Below are 22,379 nucleotides of genomic sequence, written 5' to 3' on the forward strand. Positions count from 1 at the left end.
GGAGACTGGTTCAAGCTGACAGAAAAGCTATATGGTAATGCAAATAATCAATCTTTATATCTGTGATGCACAGAAAAGCATCTCCGATTGCATGCCACCAAAACTTAGGCGGTTGGGCACAATTTTAAACTGTATTGAGTTTCTGCCAACCAAGAACAGGAATCTGACACTGTAGTGGGCACAGATTTAAGAAAAGTAGACAGGTGAAGATTGGAAAAACATCTGTCTTTTTCCAATCTTCACCTGTCCATTGGTCAGTGTCGGTACATTTCCTTCCCATTTAAGTGGAATCAGCAGTTCGAAGGAAAGTACACAAGGATCACAATCAATTTTATTGACTTTGTACTGTACAGTTTATTCTTTTCTGAAGTTAGGTGAGTTATTTCAAGCCTCTTGTACCTCTAGTTGTATTTATGTTGTGCAGGAAAGCCTGAAATTCTCAAATATGCTGATGATAATAAAAACATCACATGACAGAAACCCTAGGATATCTGAATGTTAGGTCATTTATTGTGGAAACGTCTGATCAGAGGAATCGTATGTTGATGCTTTCTAATCAAATCTTTTTGCTATAAACAGATGAAAAGTTGTAATAACCGAACATTCATTATTGTATTAATTTGCCTGTGCAGCGGGTGTAACATTTTAATCAGGCGTTTAAACCAAATTATTTTCAACAAAAGCTGAATCCATGATTCCAGATATTTGAAATTCATATCTTCTGCATTATGCACTTGATGATTTGCTCTCAAGGTACTTGTAAGGATCTGCTGCTTTCTCAGTGGTAATCAGTGATTTGTCTGTGGGAGATTTTGGCGTGAGATTAAGGTCCTATTTGGCATAATTTCACCTCCTATTATGAATTATCTAGCTACAGCCTTTTTGGCTATAATAGGATTGCACAAAAAATGTGGATCATTTTTAATCAAAAATGAAAGGCTGCTAAGTAAAGTGGATTCCTGGAATGCATTACATTTGGATGTATTTTATAAAATGGAAATTTTGCTCAGTTCATGAAGCCAGTGTTGTTCACCATATTGTAATTTTCAATCAGATGAAGCTATTTTTAGAAATTATGTGGTACTGAATATAAAAAAAAAACGTGAAAGATTTAGCATTTAGCATTTTCTTCCTTTGTCCCTGAGTTTCCAATCTGTGTAGATTAAGGCTGATGCAAAACAATTTATTACAACAGATGTGTGTGTGTCATGTTTGCCTTTTAGTGAGCAAAACACCTGTTTGAGCAATAATCTAATCAATTTAAGTGGAAGCCCCATCTGTATAATTGAATAAATGGAGATTCCATATGGCCTTTATTTAATAGAGCTTTCTTGTGGAGTGTATCCTAAAGTTCAGAAATGCTGTGTGTGTGTGTGTGTGTGTGTGTGTGTGTGTGTGTGTGTGTGTGTGTGTGTGTGTGTGTGTGTGTGTGTGTGTGTGTGTGTGTGTGTGTGTGTGTGTGTGTGTGTAGCTGTTACACATCCTCTTTACTGGGCATACTATTAGGCATTTTCCGCAATAAATAATTAGCAAAATTTAATGAGTGGAGTGAATAATTGGAATTCTTCACTGAGCATTGATTGTAGTGCCAATACTTAGGCAATTTATAGGAACAAGCAAGATGAGAGGGACAGATCAGAAAAGCCTGTGTCACAGAAAATGCTTATCTCATACACACACACACACACACACACAGACACACACAGACACACACCTACACACAAAGCGGTCAACATACACATTTATTTGTGCACATGTCTGCATTTTTTTCTTTCATACACAGCACACATACATGCCACCAATTCAGTCTGAATATTCTCACTTACTCGAATATCAACCCTTGTTCCTTATTTCCTCAAGGATGGGGGGATGGAGATAGAAGTGTAAATTGCACTCACACCATCCCCCCCAAGTGCTGCAGCAGTGGAAGGAAAAATCCTGTGTGGCAAGTCCGTCTGCTCGGGGCTACTCACCAGATAGGCAATTTACAGATAAGACTATGATGTGGTAACTTACAGCACCCTGCAGAGAGCTTCGCAGCACCTGTAACCTGCTAACTCAATAGCCGACAATCATCTACAGCACGGGAGGAGACTCAAAGTGGCATTAATGATATAATGACCCCGATACTGCTCTTGGTTTTCCGTGTTTTTCCTGGACATGATGTGTATTGAGCCAGAGGGATGGCATGCATTGGTATGTGGGGATTGTGGAGATTATTCTGGTGGAAGGAGGGCATAGCAGATGATTCCCTCCTTGCAGAATTTATACACATTTTCATTTGCAGGGGTTTTGGATGCTTATTAAATGAACATGGTGTTTTCGAAGAGTGCAGAAAAGGTAAAGTCAGGGTCAAAGGGATGACAAACATATCTACACACTAGATAGTTCTGTCTAACTGCTTCATTCATTCATACATTCATTCATTTTTAGTAACTGCTGCATTCTGGTCAGTGCCATGGTGGATCTGGAGCCAATCTTGTTAAAATTAGGCACAAGGCATGAGAATTCACCCAGAATGGGATGCCAGTCCATTGCAGAGCACCATGCTCACACCCTTTAACACACTCATTCACATTTACTGGCAATTTAGCATAAGCAATCTGCCTACTCCACACAGACAGTAAACCCAAGCTCAGAATTGAACCCATGGGTCTTGGGGCTGTGAGCATTTAAGAAATTTTAAGTTAGGACTGCTATTAATTTGATTAAATTATTAAATAAACAATAAAGATTTTTTTATGTAGATGCACACATTGTGAGAAAAAATGTTTTCTGATTGTTTTAAATAATATTGGTAGAAAAAACTCATTATGAATTATGATTTATGATGAATAATTTTTAAAATCAAGCAAAATTAATTGTGCTTATCATTACAGCCATTATTGTGCCGCTTCAATAAATACTGACTACAAGGTCACCTCGCCCAGTCGGACACTGATTAAGTCTGGCATTAGTGACACACACACACTTCTAAATGATTGCACTCCAGACTAGGCATTGGTCTCCCTCTGACATACACACTTTTTAAAAAATGTTTTAAATATCCAAATTTGCTTTTGCACCCACATACAATCCCACTCCTCCCAGTAAGATATTAAACTGGGATCTGTGTCTGCGCTTTTCTCTATACACAGCAGATAGCTGGACCTCTCTTTTCTAAAGGTTCAGGCCTCATGTTGTGCAGTTCGCTCACATCGGGGGCAGAATAATAATGCCCTCCTCAGACAAATTGTGTGACAATCCCTTTAAGTCTCCTTTAGCCTACTGTTCCTGATTGGTCTCGCTGTAAAATGTAAGTGCAGCCAAATGAGACAGCGCAGCTCATCAATGAAGGGTGCAATAGCTGATCAGAGATGAGCTCCTTGTTTTTGTTTCATAACGGCTGAGATCTTTCACTCAGCCTATAGTTCCTCTCATAGGTTCTTGAGAATCCACTGGAGCCAGCCAGCTTAATGAAGAGACTGTTTACAGTATGCAAATGTGTTTCCTTTTCTGTTATCTGAAGCTTGTTAGGAAAGGATCTTGATTTAGCAGATTATATACAGCCATGGAATGTGGACAGGCTTAGATTATTCAAATGGATGCTTTTGTTGCTTTTCAGACAACACTGCAATCAAGAGGATGTTTTGAAAATAATGTTTTCTCTGAGCTGGTGTTGAAAAATGGATGGAAAAAGGTATAATATCCACCCTTCCAGAAGAGGGCGCTTTTTAATAACTCTAAATGTTGTTTGACATTTATACATACAATTGAGGTTTCAGGGCCCAAATTTTTGTCACTTAATGTGGTAGGCTCAACTGTGAATTTTTTTTCGGTCCTCAGCTTGATAATTTAAGAGAATTAGGCTATAAAGTTCACTGTTGATTATTTGAAGGCATATTAACTTTGTACTCTTACATGTGCAAATACATGTGCAATACACCTTTTTTTAAACTTCAAATGTATTTTTGCTTCAGGTTTCTTTTCCATAGAAGTGGTGACCCACTGTTCTTTCTTAAGTTGTCCACAAGTTGATTTTTCGTCACATCTGACCTTCTGTCTCCTGATCTGGTCACAACCCAGGCCTTTGTTCTCATGCAGATTAAAGAGAGACAGACGGAAACTGAGGCTTAAATAGCACTGTGTAGGCTACAGACAAGAAGGTCAACTAGTACACCAATCCTCATTACTATGTGGTTGTGCAGTAAGTCAGCCTACATTGGTATGAAACCAGATGAAGCAAGCTAATTTCTGATGTTGTAAAATGAATAATACAGTGGTGTGGGAGTGAGATACCTTCCTTTAAATCTTATGAAAATAAATGTTTGAAATTCTGACTACTAGGACGAAACTATGATAATGCTAAATGTCATATATATATATATATATATATATATATATATATATATATATATATATATATATATATATATATATATATATATGTCTATTTTGTTAGTTGATTTGAATAAAAGCGTTTGTCATTAATAATAATAACAATAATAATAATAATAATAACAATAATAATAATTATTGTTATTATTATTGTTTTTTTATTGTGATGGTAAATAGTTTATTCTATGCTTATTTATGGTTGCTTTTTGGTTACATACAACAATACTACCATGACTTACCATGACTACTACTACTAATAATAATAACAATGTGTGATTCTTATTCTTAGCCGTCTCGGTCACGTGGTGTGACTTACCTGTAGGTGATTAGTCGGTGATGTGAGTGGGGTGGGGCGCTGTAGAGGGAGCGCACAGGATTTGTGAGTGACTCGTCACCGGGATCTCGGGACAACTAAACGCTGCTTTTTTCCTTTTTCGCTTCCAGGCTTCTTTTTTTTTTTTACTCAGCTGTTTCTTTGTATAATCTGACAGCGAGCGTCGGATGTGGTTTGTAGTCATTATTCGCCTGGTGGATGGAGACTGAGAGGTTTATATGGGACCATTTGAATTAGTGTTTACTTCCAAGTGAAGACCTGACCGGACGCACAGAGAAAGAGGAGCGTGATCTTGCTTGATGTTGCACACTTCTGGTCAGCATTATTATTGCAATCAACTTGGAAAACTTTGACTTTTCCCCTGGTTTTTTTTTTTTTAAGGAAATGAAGCCTTTGCCTTTGAACGCAGCGCTGAAACACTTCACTTTTACGCGACATTGATACCCAGACGCGGAAACGCCACCGGGACTGAGAGTTTAAATTAAGCATCATATGATGTTGCTTATGTAATTTTTTTTCTTTTGCAATTGTGTTCATATTTATTGTTTGCCTAATAGCAGGGTCGTGCTTTTCGGAAGTTTCCAACTTGCGCAAGGTTTTTTCCCTTCTAAGAGAAACATTGCGTGTATTGTAGCCGTTTATAATAAGCGGTACAATGACCTGCAGCTGAAACCGGGCATTTGAAGACTTTTCTCCTGAACTTTAGTGGCTCTGATCTGCTGAACATGAAGCCGGCCACCTGTCTGCTCTGTGCACTTCTGTCGCTGTGTTTACCTCTCCTCTCCTGGACAGCAGCTCTTAGCAGCCATGAAGGTCAGTGCATTTCACTTTACGCCTGCTCCACTCACTCGTTCGCTCACGTGCGCACGCTTTGTTTAAAAAACCTCAAAATATTTGGTTAGGTGCAAATCACGCATAGCTACTGTGGTAAGCTCACGTGCGCTCAGGTTTTTTCGACAGGGCCGTGTCATGCCAAACTCCAATGAGTTGAATTAATCAAATAAAAATAGCTTGTCTTATGATATCGGTATTATTGTGCTGTTTTGCATGAATAGAGTCACCATTTTGGTTTGGTTTAGTCTTGTTGACCTGGAGAACGCGCACCAGAACCGCTCGCGCGACAGGTGACTGGTCTCAAGTACTTTGTTTTTACGCCTCACAATTATTCGGAATGAACAGAACATGTTGCCAGCGGTTTCCTTTTCCCTCGCTATATTGATGTGCTCTACTTTGTGCCGTATTCATTGTGCTGCGAGAGTCAGGTGCTTGTCTTTAGGCAAAGCAGTTTATTCTTCCTTTGCATGATGCTAACAGGTGTTTGCTGGAGCACTGTGAGGAATTATCTCAAGAAACCTTTAATGGCTTGATTGAGTCTTTTGCTAGCACCTTACAAATCTACACTTCATGGCCAAAAGTTTGTGGACACATGGCCATCACATCCATGTGTGGTTCTACCTCAGGTTGCTGCTACAAAGTTGGAAGCACAGAAGTGTAGAGAATATCTTGCCTAGAATATATTAGAATGATGTTGCAGTAAGCACCTGAAAAAGCACAAATTCCAGCATAACAGTGCCACTGAGAACAAAGCAAGGTCTATGAAAACATGGTTTGTCACTGTTATAGTGGAAGATCTTGCACAGAGCCCTGGCTGTTAAACACCTTTAGGGATGAAGTGAAACTTTCCTGTTTGACATCAGAGCCTGATCGGACTAATGCTCTTGTGGCTGAATGAACACAGCTTCCCATAGTCACGCTCCAACATCTAGTAGAAAGCCTGTCAAAACAGTGGAGGTTATTATATCAGTACATTTACATTTACAGCATTTGGCAGACGGCCTTATCCATAGCGACATACAAAGTGCTTTGAAGTCTCTACGAATACATCAGTAAAGAGGGGATGAAATCTATAAATGTGATGTTCAACAAGCACATACGGGTATAATTGGACAAGTGTCCACATACTGGCAATATAGTCTACATTTATATATTAGAAGGTGGTGATTTCTTTTAGTGTGCAAAAATTATTTCAGAGTCAAACAAACAAATGGATAATAAAAGGTCGTTTGATGGCAGGTTTGACGTCATTAACCAAAATTCCATGGCTATGCATCAAATGTTGAATTTTCAGTCATTTGACACATGCTGCCTTTTGCATTAAAAGCACATTAATATTTATTCATGTATTTTTTTTTTTTGACCAATTAGCTGTTGCACTGGTTCATAAGTTTCTCCCAAGTAATAAAGACATCTATTAAAGTTAGTGTGATAATCCCCCTTTTGTGTGGAACCTCCCCTGGGTTCTGCCCCTCATTTCTCACATTTAATTCTCTCCTGCTTCCCACATCGCTTTTTTAGAGCTGCTCAACATCTTTTCAATTTCTTTTCTTAGAATGGCTTCCCAAATACCATCAGGTTGTATTTTTGTAATTATTTCTTTCATCGTGGGATGGAGAAATCTCTAATCATGCCCATATGGCTAGCTTCACCATGTGACTGTTTCCATGTTCCGGTTAAACACCCTGTGGGAGAGCATGTTTAGACTAGGGGGTTCTTGCTGTGTTCCACAGCTTGTTTCCTCCTCACTTCGGTACTCGAGTGGCAAACAAACTTCTCCAAGCACGCAAGCTACTCTCCTCTCAGGAGAGGCTTTACCCATCAACAGCACAGTACCTGTTAGGTTGCATCAGAAGCATTAGCTACCAAAACATGACGTCTTTCTATTTGAGCCTCCAATGTTTGTTTGTTTTTTTTTTGTGTTGTTTTTTGTGTTCTAAACTATACTTTTAATTTGCACATTATGTTGTAAGCTTTCGATGTTTGACTATCAGTGTAGTGCTCAGTGTTCATGCGAAAAGGTTCACATGTGACACTAGCCCTATTTTTTAACCTCTTTTCTCGTTGTCAAATTGGATTTACCGTTCACTTGACTAGCCCTGTTTCTAATACCGTTCTCATGACACTGATTAGGAGCTTCAACATCTTAAGTGACCTTCTGAGGTTTTACAAACAAGGCATTTTGTGCAAGGTTAAAAAGGAAAAATATATGATGTAAGCATTATGGGAATTTTCCATCAAAAGTGCATTTTGCTGCTCACAATGCTGATAGAATGGGCCGTGGTTTTTCCATACACGTTATTGACTTTCCCTCATCCCTTATGCTTGTCTGTTGGTCTAGTGTTTCTCTGTCTCCATCTCCATCAAGCACACATGGTTGAGGAACAGGAGCTAGTTTATTCTTAATTTTTTCCCCTCTCGGTGCCTGAAATATTGTGTGTCATATGTCTCTGTTTTAGTAGACATGTAGAGCCATGAACCATTGGGATGTATTTGTATTTATTTAACACTTTAATATCAATTTCTGTTATGATCCTAATATACAGTGGCAGTTATGTACAGCACAATAGCAAACAATGTGTGAGTGTGTGTTTTCCTCACGTTAAGAATGTGCTCTTTCTCAGACAATGAAAAGGAGAAAGTGCCTCCTTAGCCTACTCAGAATCATGACCTCTGCGTTCTCCTCCAACGCCACTCCTACACTGTAGGCGATTAAGTCTGGTTTGTCAGCACAAAAGAAACGAAAAGGCAAATTTTAATCAGCATCTTTTTACAATGAGACCCTAGTTTGTCTGGTATGAAATGCCATAGCTAACGTAAGCAGAGTGTAGCCTGCTGTGTAAAACGAAGCACAGAACACTGCTATTCTCTGTGTGGAGTTTGTCATGAAGGTCAGGGTTTATTCATACTTCGACATTCTGCTGACTTTCCTTCCTCCTGAGATGTGCCTCTTCCCCCTGAATAAATGAATAGATTTCTTGCTTGGCAGAGTTTAGTGTTGCAGCATAAACTTTAAAACGTTCCCCTGAAAATATATATTTTTTGCTTCTGGATGTTAACATTTCCCTCTACACACAGCTCACTCCTCTTAATTGGATTTCGGAAATTGATTTCATTATCTGTTTTCAAGGTTATATTTATATTTGCAGTACCTGCCAAAAAGAAAAATGCTCTCTACACCAATAAAAGTAGAATGCTGAAAGCACTAACCTCCACACCAAGGAGGTCAAGAGGAGGGGCTCAAATAGCTGAGGTCATATATCAGAGGTCACTCCCATTGATTGTTTGTCATCTTTCCTTAGCTTAGTGTTATCGAACCATACAGTTATTACAGTGCCATTAAAACAGTAAACCATATAAAGTTCTTATCCAAAGTGTTATTCGGGTTACACCAAAGGTTACACAGATCAGGGATCAGCTTTAGCGATGTGTCAGGAGGAGCAAAGAGTCATAGGAAGTCTCTGTTTGCTGTCTGTTTGTCTACCCAGTGGTTGTGTGATGTACTATGACTGAGTGCAAGTAAGTAGCCACATTTTATAACTTTTGACAGAGGTGAGCTGTATGGACTTACTCACTCATTGCTCTTTATGACTATGTTCTTTCTGCACGTCCAACGCGTCATCTTTCACCCACTTGTGACGTACATTCTGGTTGATAAGCCACATTCTTCTAGGTTGTCAGTAAATTCATGACGGTTTACGTTGCACTATGTGGGTTTAAGCCTTATAGATCACAACTCTTATAGCTATACCATGCTTGCCTTGACCTATATTATGTATTCCATGGCATCATAACTCATAATTTGTTCATCAGTCTGGCAAACAATGTGGCATAATTGTCACCCACTTTTTTTTTTTTTGTGAAGGATGTGGAATGCAATATTGAGATCTCTCTCTCACTCACACACATCCACCGACATATTCATTTACATATTTGGCTCTTAAGGACTGCCAGCTGTCTTCTGAAGCTGATGAAGCAAGACACCCAGAAACAGTAGCTTCCTGACAGGCTCTAATGCATATATATCACTACCATTGTAGGAAGTTTTACACCAAAACACTGACTAAAAGAAAATAAGGTTGAAAAAGTTCTTGCTTTTTCCTTATTTAGAGTATAGTTGAAATGCATCTTAAATAATGGGTGTCTAATATTATCCAGGAAGGTCCAGTGTGGGCTCAGGTTTTCATCCCAGTCAGTCAGAAGCCACAGCACAGTTTCATGAAAGTTAAGATTAGCTGATTAAACAGGTGGAATCAGGTGTGGCTCCTGCTTGATTGGACCAAAAAACCTGCACCCACACTGGGCCTTTGCACATAAGATTGGAAACGTCTGTCTTGAAACCTATATCCTATAAATTGACCGCGTAAACAGTCTTGGTATTTACTTTGGTGAAGGTTTGCTTCAGAAACATGGGATAATGTTATGATAAATTGTACATTCAGAGATGATTTTATTTAAATGGTACAAATTATTATAGAACAGGGGAAACCTGTGTGATGGACATGCCACATGAATGGATATTTTAAAAAAACAACAACCCTGTGGTTAATAATTTATAGTTACTAATACATCGAACATTAATTTTTATTTTGTGTCTTTGGAATGGGTTTCCAGTGATGGCACTTAAGGGTCAACACTGTCCCTTTTAAGCTTTTCAACACCGGAGAGACTTCAGGACAGATGATTTTTCTAGCTGTGACATTAGAAGAACAAAATTCTGAAATCATTAATGTGAGGGTGAGGAGAGTAACTTGCTTGATTTTAGAAATTTACAGCATTTAACAAAATGTCAAGCTATTGCTATCACATTGCGCTTTCATCGCACGCTGTTGTGTTGTGCTCCTTGTTTCATGTATTTAATAATAAAATAAAATAAAACTGCTGCAAAATGATATGGTAATTTGTTTCGGGCCCTGTGAGTAACATTTATTTAGTCATAGAAGCACCGACAGTATCAAAGACAAGCATGAAGTTAATGTGTGTTCGATTGCATTCATATTGTAATATTAGAATTTTCCAGTCCCGGTAGCTAAGGAGTGGGTGCGCTTTAGTAGGTGTTCACTGCCACACCTGGAGAGGAAATGACTGGCTTCGTGGTAGAACACTATAAACACACACATACTGAATGTGTTCCCTCTGGCAGCATGTCTAACTGTCCGACACTGAATCAGTCCCGAACTGAACGGAGTGATGACACATTCAGTACATTTGCACTAACTGGTAGACTCATCTGTCTGGCAGACTGGTGGGTGGTAGAGGAAGGAGAATGCGTTTGTATTGCAAATATATATATTTATATTTATTGTGTGTGTATAATATATATATAATATGCACATGCTGGCAATGTGGTTACAGTTTTTGGTTTACGTCATATGTGCTCTGTTTAGTGTTGTGTTACAGGATGTGGGAAAATCAATCTTCTGATGGTAAAACTCTCTCGCACTGATGCACACACACATGCTGCACTTGTGAAGTGCAGTGGCTATATTTCCCAACAATAAGTCAATGTTGTTTAAATGTTCTGATTGGTTGATCAGAGTTGAATATTACATCAGCCCATCACCAGAGATGAATGAGGTATGACACTGTGAGTCAGTTAGATGAGAATTCTAGAGCTGTTGAAGCCTACACAGTACTTGTAGCAGGTTATTGATTTCCAGCCTGTCATGGCAGGGTTTTAAAAATATGTCACAAAGATATTGTTTTGATTCATCAGACTCTTTTTGGGGAGCGTTCAGGATGTAGTTAGTGGTTTGCATTCACCTTGTTAAATTACTGTTATTTGGTTTACTTTGCATTTGCCTTTTCTCCGCCTTTATTCAGTCCCTCAGATCACCCCCATCACTCTCTCTTGCACTTGTGTGTTCTCTCTCTCTCTCTTCCCCTTTGCTATGATTTGGGGGTCGACTCAAAGCATGGTAGTGCCAGCAAGAAAACCTTGTCTGTGCATCGAGATCTTAATGGCAGGATGCAGCCTTGAGAGAACAAAGGAAAGCTGTAGAGTTCTTTCTCCACACACACACACACACACACACACACCCTGTTTAAATCAGAAAAGCCCTGACTAATGGATTTGTGTGTTGTGTGGTGTGTGTTTCGGTAGCGGAACCCAAAGGGTGTAAAATCCATCCCTTGTTAGGTCTGTCTTCTTTCTTTGATCCTACTTTTATTGGCCTCTAATTGGCGGCTGCGTTTGTAATTAGAATAAGATGGCTTATGAAATACTGGGGAGGGATATAGTACTCAACTACGGTGCAAATCTCTTTCTCCCCCCCCAATCATTTATTTGGCTAGATACAAAGGTTGCTCCTGGTGCATCTGCTGGATGTTCAATATAGCAGCTTGGCTCAGTAGGAAAAATGGTAAACTGATATCATACTTTCACACATATCTAGAGACTCCTCCATACACTCGCATTCGATATGAAACTAAAACGGCCACACATTGTGTGTGCGTGTGTATAATTGTTTTCAGGAGAGAGTGCAACAGATGCTATGCCCCCACGATGTCACATCAAGCTGAACTCTTTAGTTGGCACTACAGTGATAGAAAAGAAAATAAGCAAATAAATTGTTCTTCATGCATGCCCAGTTAATACCTTGTTTTTGTTGTTGTTGTTTTTAAATCGAGTTGAACTGATGCCAAGTAGGCCAGTGCACAAGTACAGTATGTCAGGAAGCATTTTGTAGCTTATATTTCTCCTAGTGTTTAGTTCGTGTCAGTGAGGATGCTGCTTGGTAAACATGGCCCTGTGGAAAAGCATTATTTTCCAAACTCATTATATAAATTGAAGTGTTTTTGCTCTGGCAAAGTGAAGAGTGGTTCTGAGTGAAGCCTGATTGAGACCACAAGAACGTGTAAGGATACACTGTCTTTGATCTAGTGTTATGACTTTCTATTAACTAAAAGCTTTGTGACCGAAAAAAAGAAGCAGCCAGGAGGCATAGACCTGGATGGAAGAAGCAGATGATTGATGCTGAGTGGCAAATCGGAGAGACACCAAGCTTCGGCTTTAATTAAGTGAGATTCTGGGTTAACCTTTATAACTGGCCAAACCAGTATTTTCATTGACCATATTATGTTTCTTTGATATCAGCCACTTTATCTAATGAGTTACAGGAAAGGGTGGGGAGCACGGTGGCTGACATGTCAGAATTGTCTGTATTTTGTGGAGGGGGTGAGTGTGTTCATTTCAATGGTTAAGCATCCTCTGTGCAGGATAAGCAGTACAGAAAATGGATGTTAAGGAAGGGGCCATTGGTGGCATCATTTACATTGCATTAACGGATGTTTGCCAGATGGCCTTATCCAGAGTGACACTTTTTTGAGACATTTTTATCTTATTTTATACAACTGAGCAATCGAGGGTGAAGAGTCTTTCTCATGGGCCCAGAAGGGCAGCTTGGTGGACCTGGCATTCAAACCTGTTCCCTTCTGATTGGTAGGCAAACACCTTAACCAGTGAGATACCACATCCCAGAATCTACTAAAGCAAATGGAGCATATCAATCCGAATGTTGTAACTTGTGCTTGTAGTTGTAACACATACGATTATTTGTTTAAAAAAATAAATAAATAATTTATACCTAACAGGGTTACTGATCGGATAGCCTTAAGTTTGAATCCCAGAACCACCAGACTGCCACTGCTGGGCCCTTGAGCAGGGTCATTAATCACCAGCACTTTTTAAAACAAAGTATATGTCACAAGCCTTATTTCACAAGTCCTAACTTTTTCTCACTTCAAATCTGTCTTGACAGTTCCCACTTGTAAAGCACGTCATCCTTCTCTGTCTTTACACACACACCCAGTCTCTGAAACACTTGGAGTTTGCCCACATTGATTTCTTGATCAATTGTGCAATAGTCTCAGAATGCCAGAATGTTTTGTTAGGCTCCTTCCGGTTTTGCGGGAATTGATTCCCCAAATATCAGGTACCTGTATACCACCAATTTCCTCATCCTTCCAGAGAATATAGTAACTGGTGTTGAACAGTATCCTTAAAAGCTACAAGAGTTCTTTACACGCGATAGTGTCTCAGGCTTGATTTTGAAAAGATCAAATTATTTTTTGTAACACAGTACTTAAAATTTTTTATCTTTCTACAAAAATAAGAGGAAAAAGAAACCAGGTCATATGAATGCTGTTAAAGTTGTGTTTATAAGCAGAACGGAAATCTTGTTCATGTCTGTATTTGTACATCCTGAACAGGTTTTTCATTTGTTTGCCAATTGGTTATTTACCTATGGGTATATATTGAGCCATCAGTATTGACTCATTGACATCATTCACCAGTCGAATTTCCTGAAAGACAAACACTACCACTGCTTATGTATATAGCCTACTTAATCTATGAAAATGATCATCCGTGGGCCCGCACCAATGGCCAACTTGGACGGACTGCAGAACACCTTTCTGTAGGTCAATGTGTGATTATGATGGAGATCGCATGACAAGATTGTGTGATAAATGTTGTAAGCTCTGTCTTTCTGGTTTAACCTGCTTTTGTTTGTGCTTAACACACAAACTGTTTGTTGATGCCATAGAAAGATGTTTTCTATATTTTTTCCTGGTCCCCTTACTTTACATCACATCCTTGTGCCTCACATCCACCCCAAACATACTGTTATTACACTTCCCTAAAACTGGAAACCATAACTTAGTAGTATTTTAATCTTAGCAACACTGGAAATGTCTGACCTACTCACCAACTGCATTAATGTTAAGTAATGTATGTCCGCATCCAAAACTATTGATTGAGGCAAATCTCACATACTTCTTATGTTTGTTGATGACACAAGTTTCCATTGTTGTGCAAAATATTGATTTCCTAATGATTTTAATGAGCATTCGGAAACCTACCATTTCCTCAGAAAATGGGTATGTTTATGCCAATGTTTATGGGAAAAAAAATATGGTGTTGATGGCTCATTTCTTTCACAGGAAGTTACACACCTTTTATTCAAAATGACAACCGCTACCCTGCTGTGTTTAGTCTAGTCCTTTCCATGGAAAAGATGAGCACTTTGTGTGGGATTAGGTTCACCGTAGCTGATGAACTGTAAGCTTTTTCCTAGATTTGAATCACCTATTGCCATGTAAGCTGAATACACAGGTGCATACAACAGGTGCATGGCTGGATCTGTGTTGGTCTACTGCCTGCGAGCAAGATGATCATACCTGCTCTTGTGGTAGCAGCAATTCTTAGGAAAATAAATGTAGTAATTCATTTATTCAAATATTTGTTTTTGCACGAATTATATGTAAAGAATGGTAGTTATGAAGCAAAGTGTGGAGTTGTGAACAGCTGTTGCTTCACACAGTAATTTTCACATCATAAACTGGATCCCACTTAATGAAATTAAGACATCATCTATCCTTTCCTCCACCAGTTTCAGATCTTACAGTGTATAAACTCGTAGGGATTAGTAGATTTACAAAGGAAAGCTTTAAAATGTTTGTTTATTACTTCTTATTTTTTTAATTTCTCAGACTGTGGATACAAAGCTACGTTCCTCGGTCTTAGAAGTACTTACTTGTCCTTTTAATTCGGTTATAGTCCCTCAATATGTTGGAGCAGATATTGACTAATTTTCTGAATATTCAATGAATAACTGAAGATCAATATGGATGTTTAAGGGTTTAAACCTCCTATAGTATTGTCTGCTGGAATGTTTATAACAAATATTATCCGTTGTTATTTTGCTGGTTTTAGTGAATCAGTGTACTTGTAAATACTGGGTATTAACATCTCTAGGGCAAGCGACAATCTCCTTGACCTACGAAAATCAACACTGCCTAGGGCAGCATTAGACCCATTTGCCACACTTGGAAAAGGTGACTCTACAGCCAGAGCGCAGTTCAGCAGAAGTATACGTACAACAGAGCTGTTATTGGGTTTATCACTTCTAGAGCAGCTGAAAAATTGTCTAATCGCTTGCTCTTAAATATACAGTCCGTGATTTTGGAGGCAGTTAGCAGACGTTAGTTGTTTTCAGGTTTAATAGCTTCTCCTTTAAAGGTCCTCTTCAGCACCGGATTACTAGCTTTCTGAATTGATAGTCAAGTAAAGCTGTTCTTATTTTGAATTTTCCTTTTTATTTATTTTATTTTATTGATTTCTTTTGTCTGTTTACAAACCTGGAGTAGCCTGTAAAATATATTTTTATGATTTTGTCAAACATTACTGTACCCTTTGAACCCTAGCTTTAAATTTAACCCAGATTTATTGACAAATAAGCAGTTCCTTAACACACAAAGCTGGTGTTCAAGAAGAAACACTAGAACAAGAAATAACTGTCAAGTAATTCATGGTTCTTGGGTTTTTAGTGCTGAAGTGTTAAAATTGAACAAGGGTAGTTAAAAATGTACCAGGTTTTAGAGAATGGTCACCAGAGTCACTACTAGACGACCACAGATGTTTTATAATAATCCCATTGTCATTTTGGGCTTGCTGAATTTGCGGCGCTCTTAATCCTTGGCTTTTTTCCATAGACAATTAGTGTTTTGTGTCTCTGTCACACACTCTCATTAGTCTTCTGAGGTCTTATGGTAACGCATAAACAGCTTTGTATCCAGAGGTACCAGGCGACGGTGCCTAGTGACAGTCAACTGAGAATTGTGGCTATAGTATACATTACCTTTTAAAAATTAATGAATAGTGAGATTGTATCAACAATTCTGGTGTTTGTATGAGGAGGCTGATATTTGTAGTCACTAGAGTAGGACAGTTTCAAACACCAGTTTTGTTTTATTATGCTTTTATACTTCCTCTATCTGATGAGCTCAAGGACACAACTGGACTTTTGCACTGTAGTAGCTTTACAGTATATATGGTGTGTGTGTGTGTGCATGCATGCGTGTGCACTTTAAGGCAAGCCTTGTGCTGATCTGTCTTTCTCTGCTGTTCCATACAACACACAAATGCAAAGCGATCTACCCTCTGGGATTTTCTGAGGGAGAGGGAGACAGAGGGAGGAAGGGAAAGAGGCACTGAACTAATGCTCGAGTCAATTATTGACTGAGATAACCTTTACAGTGTGTTACAGGATGTTGGTCCTGGCTCTGTTGAAGGCTCGCTTGTTTTTCTAGCTGGTTTAAGATATGAAATGCATCTGCATGGTTTCAGAAATGCAGTTTCTTTTTTATGTGCTGAAAAAGTAGTACAAATTATACACGTTAGAGTGACCTACAAAAGTGTATGTGTGTGAAAGCAAGAGTCCATTTGACACACAGCCAGCCTTGCCATTGTTTAGTGGTGGGAAAATGTCTTATCATTGTTGGTTATCATTAAGCATTAAAAGGCAAACACCAACAGGTTACTAAAGGTGTGAAAATGACTTTCAGACAAATAAATAACACATTTTCACAGGAACGTGTTTGCATCCAATTTCTCCCATGGCTAATTTAGATCAGTAATTCAAGCAAAACAATCAATGTGTGTGTTACTTATAGAAGAAAGGAACGCCCAGGCATAATGCACAATGTGATGTTATTTCTTTTAATTGCAGATTGTACTATGAGTACTATTAAAAGAGCTGTCAGTCCTGCACACACCCTCACAAACAGTGATGAAGTCAAAACACACACACACACACACACACACACACACACACACAAACTTGCACACTGCCAGCTGAGCTCAATGTCATTAATCTTGTGTACAGAGGCATAGCCCACATTAGTGCTTGAAGAGGCACATACTTGGTCACACACTACCCTTCTTTTTTTTCTTTGTTTCTTTTATTCCTCTGTCCTTTTTTGACTCTCCCTTCAGTGCTCCAGAGTGCAGGCTTGGATAAAATCAATTAACACTTTGGAAACAATTTAGAAAGCAAGTAGAAATAGAAATAAACTATATTTTGATATAGCAGATTTTCCGTTTTAGACAAGAAAATAAATGTAATGATGATTATATTTTTAGCACTTGGATTTCAAATATGCCTCCCTTTTTCTTCTGAATGCTTGTTTTATAACCCTGGTGTAATTGAAGTTATTTACAAAAAATAGCATGACCTTCCAATGGATAAGCACGTCTGGGTGTAAGAGTGGGACATCAGCCTGCCTGCTACAGTATGCTCTAATAGCCGAGAGCTGGGATAGGATGAAGGGATTAGGGTTTGGGGGCTGCAGAGTTCAAGAACAGATTACAGAATGGATTTGAGAATTAGTGACTTTATAGAAGACAACAGTCAAGGAGGAAAAAAAAATCAAGTGCTGGTGGATTTCCACCAACATAATAATAACAATAATTTGTTTTTCCCCCTATTTATTTGTTTCTTTTGTTTGTTTGTTTGTTTGTTTGTTTGTTTTCTAAAGATTGAATTACCCACATCTTATTAATTCATTAATCAAGAACTTTGTTATTGTTGGCCTGCCAGTTACAGTGGACATGGGGGGGATATTTATGCAAAGTTATTTATATAAACGAATGATTAAATTCAGTAAGAATCACGATCCTGATTTGTGTTTTGTCTTTCTCTTGATGCACCAAAATGCTGAGGACGTTTTTCCGATGTCCATTAACAGCCCTGCTGCCCCTGGGTACAGGAACCCACCCAGTGTAGAGACAGTATGGAGCGTAAACTCAGTTTTCTCTCTTGCATGTATAATTGGATCTATCTGGACCTAATGGATCTAACCCCCATCCATGCCACTCGCATAATGGACCAGTCTGAAGGGGCAGAGAGAACGAGTGTCCGAGGAGAAGGTCATCGCTTGTGTGTGGCTGTAACGGAACGCTTCCCTCAGCCATTTAGTAGGCCACGAATGCTACTAGATTACCGTTTCCTGTTTACATTATAACTGTAGAAATGTAGTGCTCAAATGTCTCTTTGCCTAATGGTGTACTTATAAAGCACTTCTGTAGATTCTTCCCACGTCAATATGCTGAGCTAGTGGGTTTATATTTGAGAACATATCTGAACAGTGCATGCTGCTCTGGCTCTGAGGTTCGCAGGTGTCATGTGAGTGTGTTTACAGCAAGTCGCTCCCAGCTCAAGAAACATCTTGAAAGATCGTTGTTTGTTTAAGTGCGTCTTTTGAAGTCTTCGGTATATCTATAGTTTTGTGATGTTTCTTACATTTGCAGCTGAGTGTTAAAACATTTCCAAATTTATTGTTATCCATTAACGCCCACTCCTGTTTCTTTTACGCTGTTCTCATTTCTTTATTTTTCTCAATGCTTTTTTTCTTCTGCTCTCATTTTCTCTCTCTTGCTCATACAAAGGCTTATGGTTACATAATGCACATGCACAATTACACAAACCCACACATAAATTTGCTTGAGCATGTTTCCTTGGACACGAGGGTCAGTAGCCCCCACCCTTTTTTTAATGGGATACACTGAGGTAATCACTAACCCACACATGTACACACAGGACCAAAACATGTTATTCATATGTATATGCATATTACAGAACTGGTCCCTCAGGTTTGTCATACTCCTCTTGAAGGCTGTCAGTGCTGTCGGAGGTGCTTTGTGTTTGTTGTGTTTGTCGTCACCTTTCTAGGTTACAGGGAGATTGACTAAACAAGTGAATCACTGAGGGAAAAAGTAACCTGTTCTGCCTGCTGGATTACTGTGTATGGTTTCATTTTTCATTCGTCTATTGCCAAAATTTTGAACTTCATAGAATTATGAATTTGTTCTGAACAACACCTTTTGTTCAAACCACATTGCTTCTGGCATGACTGGTGGGGAAAGAGGAACTTGAATGCTTCATTTTTTTTATCAGGAAATCCAGTGTCATTGCTAAGGGATGTAAATGTATACGAGTACGTTATTCTCAATGCGTTTTAAACCGATACAGATACGGCTGCTTAGAAGAGGATCAGAGAGATGAGAATCAGGACTGGAACCCCATAAGATGCAACTCAATATTCAGTCAAGCAGGAGGTTTTTAGTTTGTAGTGGACAAGCAGTAAGATATAAAGTATGTGGTCAGATATACAGTAAAGATTCATTAGATTAGATTCATTACTGTAACATGAATCATTGTGCAATGCATTTAGTGTTCATTCATTCATCCATAGTAACTGCCTGGTAGAGGAGATTTAAATCAGGCTGCTTGATTGTTTGTTTTTATTTTGGAAAATTGAACCAAAATTTGCAGAATTGAATAAACAAATCCCACACTCCTCTCTCGAGTGATGTGGCTGAGGCTTTGCCATAATTCACACACCATGCTGACTGTGCAGGGCTTTCATTTGAGGTTTTACCTCTCTTCCTCCAAAAACACAAGGGTTGATCTTTAATTTAAAAAAAAAAAAGAATAATAAGGCCAGTAATAGGTATGAGTATTTGGTGCACTCTAACAGACACCGAGCTACAGATTGAATCTCTAGTCAGTACATACAGAGGGGATTGTTGACATTGGGCCGCTGTAATTACATCAAACAACATTCTTGTGTTTATTCCCGTTCGCCATGTTAATTTGATGAGCATCATTACAGAACAAACTGTTTGCTCTGTAGGTACATACAGCAAAATGAAACCAGAAACACAATCAAATCATCGTTCACGATCGAAAACACATTTGTTGTTGTAAATTAACTAAGTTTTCAGCATTTTAATGAACAACTGTAAGATACTCAAGGGGGATAATGCTTTAGGAAGCCTTGGAGTTTGGTGTGTGTGTTCATACTCGCACCTTTTGAAACAATTACTATAATCTCAGTAGTTAGTTTCCTTTTCTTCATCCTTCCTGCTCTCAGCCTGTAAGTTCCAATAACAGCATCGCATGCTGGTCTGTGTTTAGGAAGTTCATTGTTTTTGAGAAATGTCCAGGAAGGAAGAAGCCCCGCCCACTCACTTCCCATCCAGCTTCCTGACACAATGATGATGCCACAGGGCTATGGCTACGTGGTAAACATTGTATGACCCTTTGACCTGGTGTACCAGTAAACGCAGCAAAGAGGCGTAAGCGTGATGATAGTAGATGGTAGCATTAGTTCAGATCTATAATCAGCCCTCCTCCGGAAGTATAATAAAGGATATGACAACTCGTGCATGTTTTAGAGAGCCTTTGGGATGGCATATGGTGTACAGAGGGTTCCTATTAGCTAAATGGATTCCATTTTTTTTAAATGTGAAGTGGCCTCATAGTGAGTGTGCTTTTAGTATGAGGATGTGAAGCACTTTTCTTTTGCTTTCACTGCTATGCTGTGAGCTAATGGTGAGGTAACTTATGTTTGCTAAAAAGCACTAATGAGTGGTTGTGCATTGGAAAGGCCTGGCTGTAGGCCTGAGGCAGCCAGAGTATTGTCTGTGTATGTTTCCTTTGGGAATGCTACTCAATCAGGCTTACTAAAGTACGGTTGCTGAAAGTGTTTTTTGTTCAGTCTAGTCAGCGTGTGTAAGAGAGATATGAGAGATCTGAGATATGAGGCACTAGTTTGTGTCCTGGTCGATTGCAGACAGGATGGAAAAATTATTATTATTGTGTATGATTGTCTTTAGAAGTATAAAAATGCATTTTACAATGAAAAATATACATTCAAAGTATTCACATTGGGAACACAATCCACATTCAAATCAGAATCAAAGTGATGTTACATAAGTAAATATTGTTTTTCTGGCTGATGTGCTGAGGATGTTTTATCGCCCGTACAGTTCAATATATAGTTTATTTTTCATGTGTTTAATTGGAAACTAACTGTTTTATTAAATCTCTAATGTAGTGCCTTAAAAAAACGGGTCAAGGGAATGAAAGTAGATTCCAGGTTGCCTAATGTATGAAAGATTTATTCAACCCTAACCAGTGTTGAAAAGGTGACAAACCCCAGTAGCAGAGTTCATCCCATATTTTTTTGTTTCTCCTCTGTTCTTCATTCATCATACACCTACACTACAAGTGGATCAAGGGAAATATCAATACCAAGGTAAACCGTTAAGAAGCAATCTAAAGCATAATTTTTATGATGAAGCTGGGTTGTTTTCTTGACTTAGTGTGAGACAAATTGTCATCCAGTTACGACTATGATTTGTTTGAGAAATTCAAATACACAACAAATGCATGAGAAATTCGGGTCTAAAAGCGATATATCACCATTAAGTGTGTGTGTGGTTGTTTGGTTGTGTGGGCGACAAAAGGCCTTATGGGTACTGTAGTCCGGGGGGGGTATAAATGGCCTGAAGGAAGCTCTCCATCGGTCTTGACTGCACAAGTGTTAATCCTTTGCATTTTTACAAGAAATGTGAGGTTGATAAAGTTTCCAGAATGTTCATATCATTCCACCCACAACACTCTTCCAGAGATATTTGGCTCAGCAACAGAAATACACTCACAGGTCGTGTGACATAGGGCATTAAGTTGAAGGAAAGCTGTATTGATCGATGGGAAGGATTCCAGAAAACACCATTATCTCTCGTCTCTTCTTAGACACACACACGTGTATGCACGCACACACACACACACACACACACACACACTGTATAGTGTACACTCAGACTCTGAATAACAGTTTCCTATAAATAAAAAGGATGCACATTCTCAGTCTTGCTTAACTATTATTGTTAGTGAGGCTGTCTTCTATTTTTAGTGCTACTGCTAATCTGGCTTATTCTCTGTTAGCATTAAGTTAAGTCTTTACCAGCAGTTGTGCTACTTGTGTAGTTTGTTTTGTCAGACAGCGATTCTCCAACATGTCTCCAAACTTCTCCAGGCGTGTTAGACTGTAATTTCACACTGTGTACCCAAGCACGATGAGCCTTAAGCAGTGCACACTAAATCTTTTTCTAAGCGAGTCCTGGTCAGTCCATGCCAGAGCAGCGTAGAACAAAAATGTCACACCTGACTCTTTGTTTTTGTGCTGTACTTTTGCAGTGTTTAAA

General features: G+C 38.8%; 2 protein-coding genes across 3 annotated transcripts in view; one reads left to right on the forward strand and one right to left on the reverse strand.

The window, feature by feature from the left end:
- LOC113640312 (meiosis 1 associated protein) overlaps window positions 1-4,821 on the reverse strand; it is a 41,772-nt gene extending 36,951 nt beyond the window's left edge. Inside the window, exon 1 of the mRNA XM_047819036.1 lies at window positions 4,694-4,821. The gene's annotated coding sequence lies outside the window, so the exon portion shown is untranslated. The remainder of the gene's footprint in view (window positions 1-4,693) is intronic.
- Window positions 4,822-4,959: 138 nt separating this feature from the next.
- sema4f (sema domain, immunoglobulin domain (Ig), transmembrane domain (TM) and short cytoplasmic domain, (semaphorin) 4F) overlaps window positions 4,960-22,379 on the forward strand; it is a 52,194-nt gene continuing 34,774 nt past the window's right edge. For both annotated transcript variants that reach the window (XM_027142754.2, XM_027142755.2), the window contains exon 1: window positions 4,960-5,524. In XM_027142754.2, coding sequence (XP_026998555.1) covers window positions 5,437-5,524 — 88 coding nt within the window. In that variant the 5' untranslated portion in view covers window positions 4,960-5,436. The remainder of the gene's footprint in view (window positions 5,525-22,379) is intronic.

The sequence above is a fragment of the Tachysurus fulvidraco genome, chromosome 1, assembly GCF_022655615.1.
Source record: "Tachysurus fulvidraco isolate hzauxx_2018 chromosome 1, HZAU_PFXX_2.0, whole genome shotgun sequence".
Classification (NCBI taxonomy): domain Eukaryota; kingdom Metazoa; phylum Chordata; class Actinopteri; order Siluriformes; family Bagridae; genus Tachysurus; species Tachysurus fulvidraco.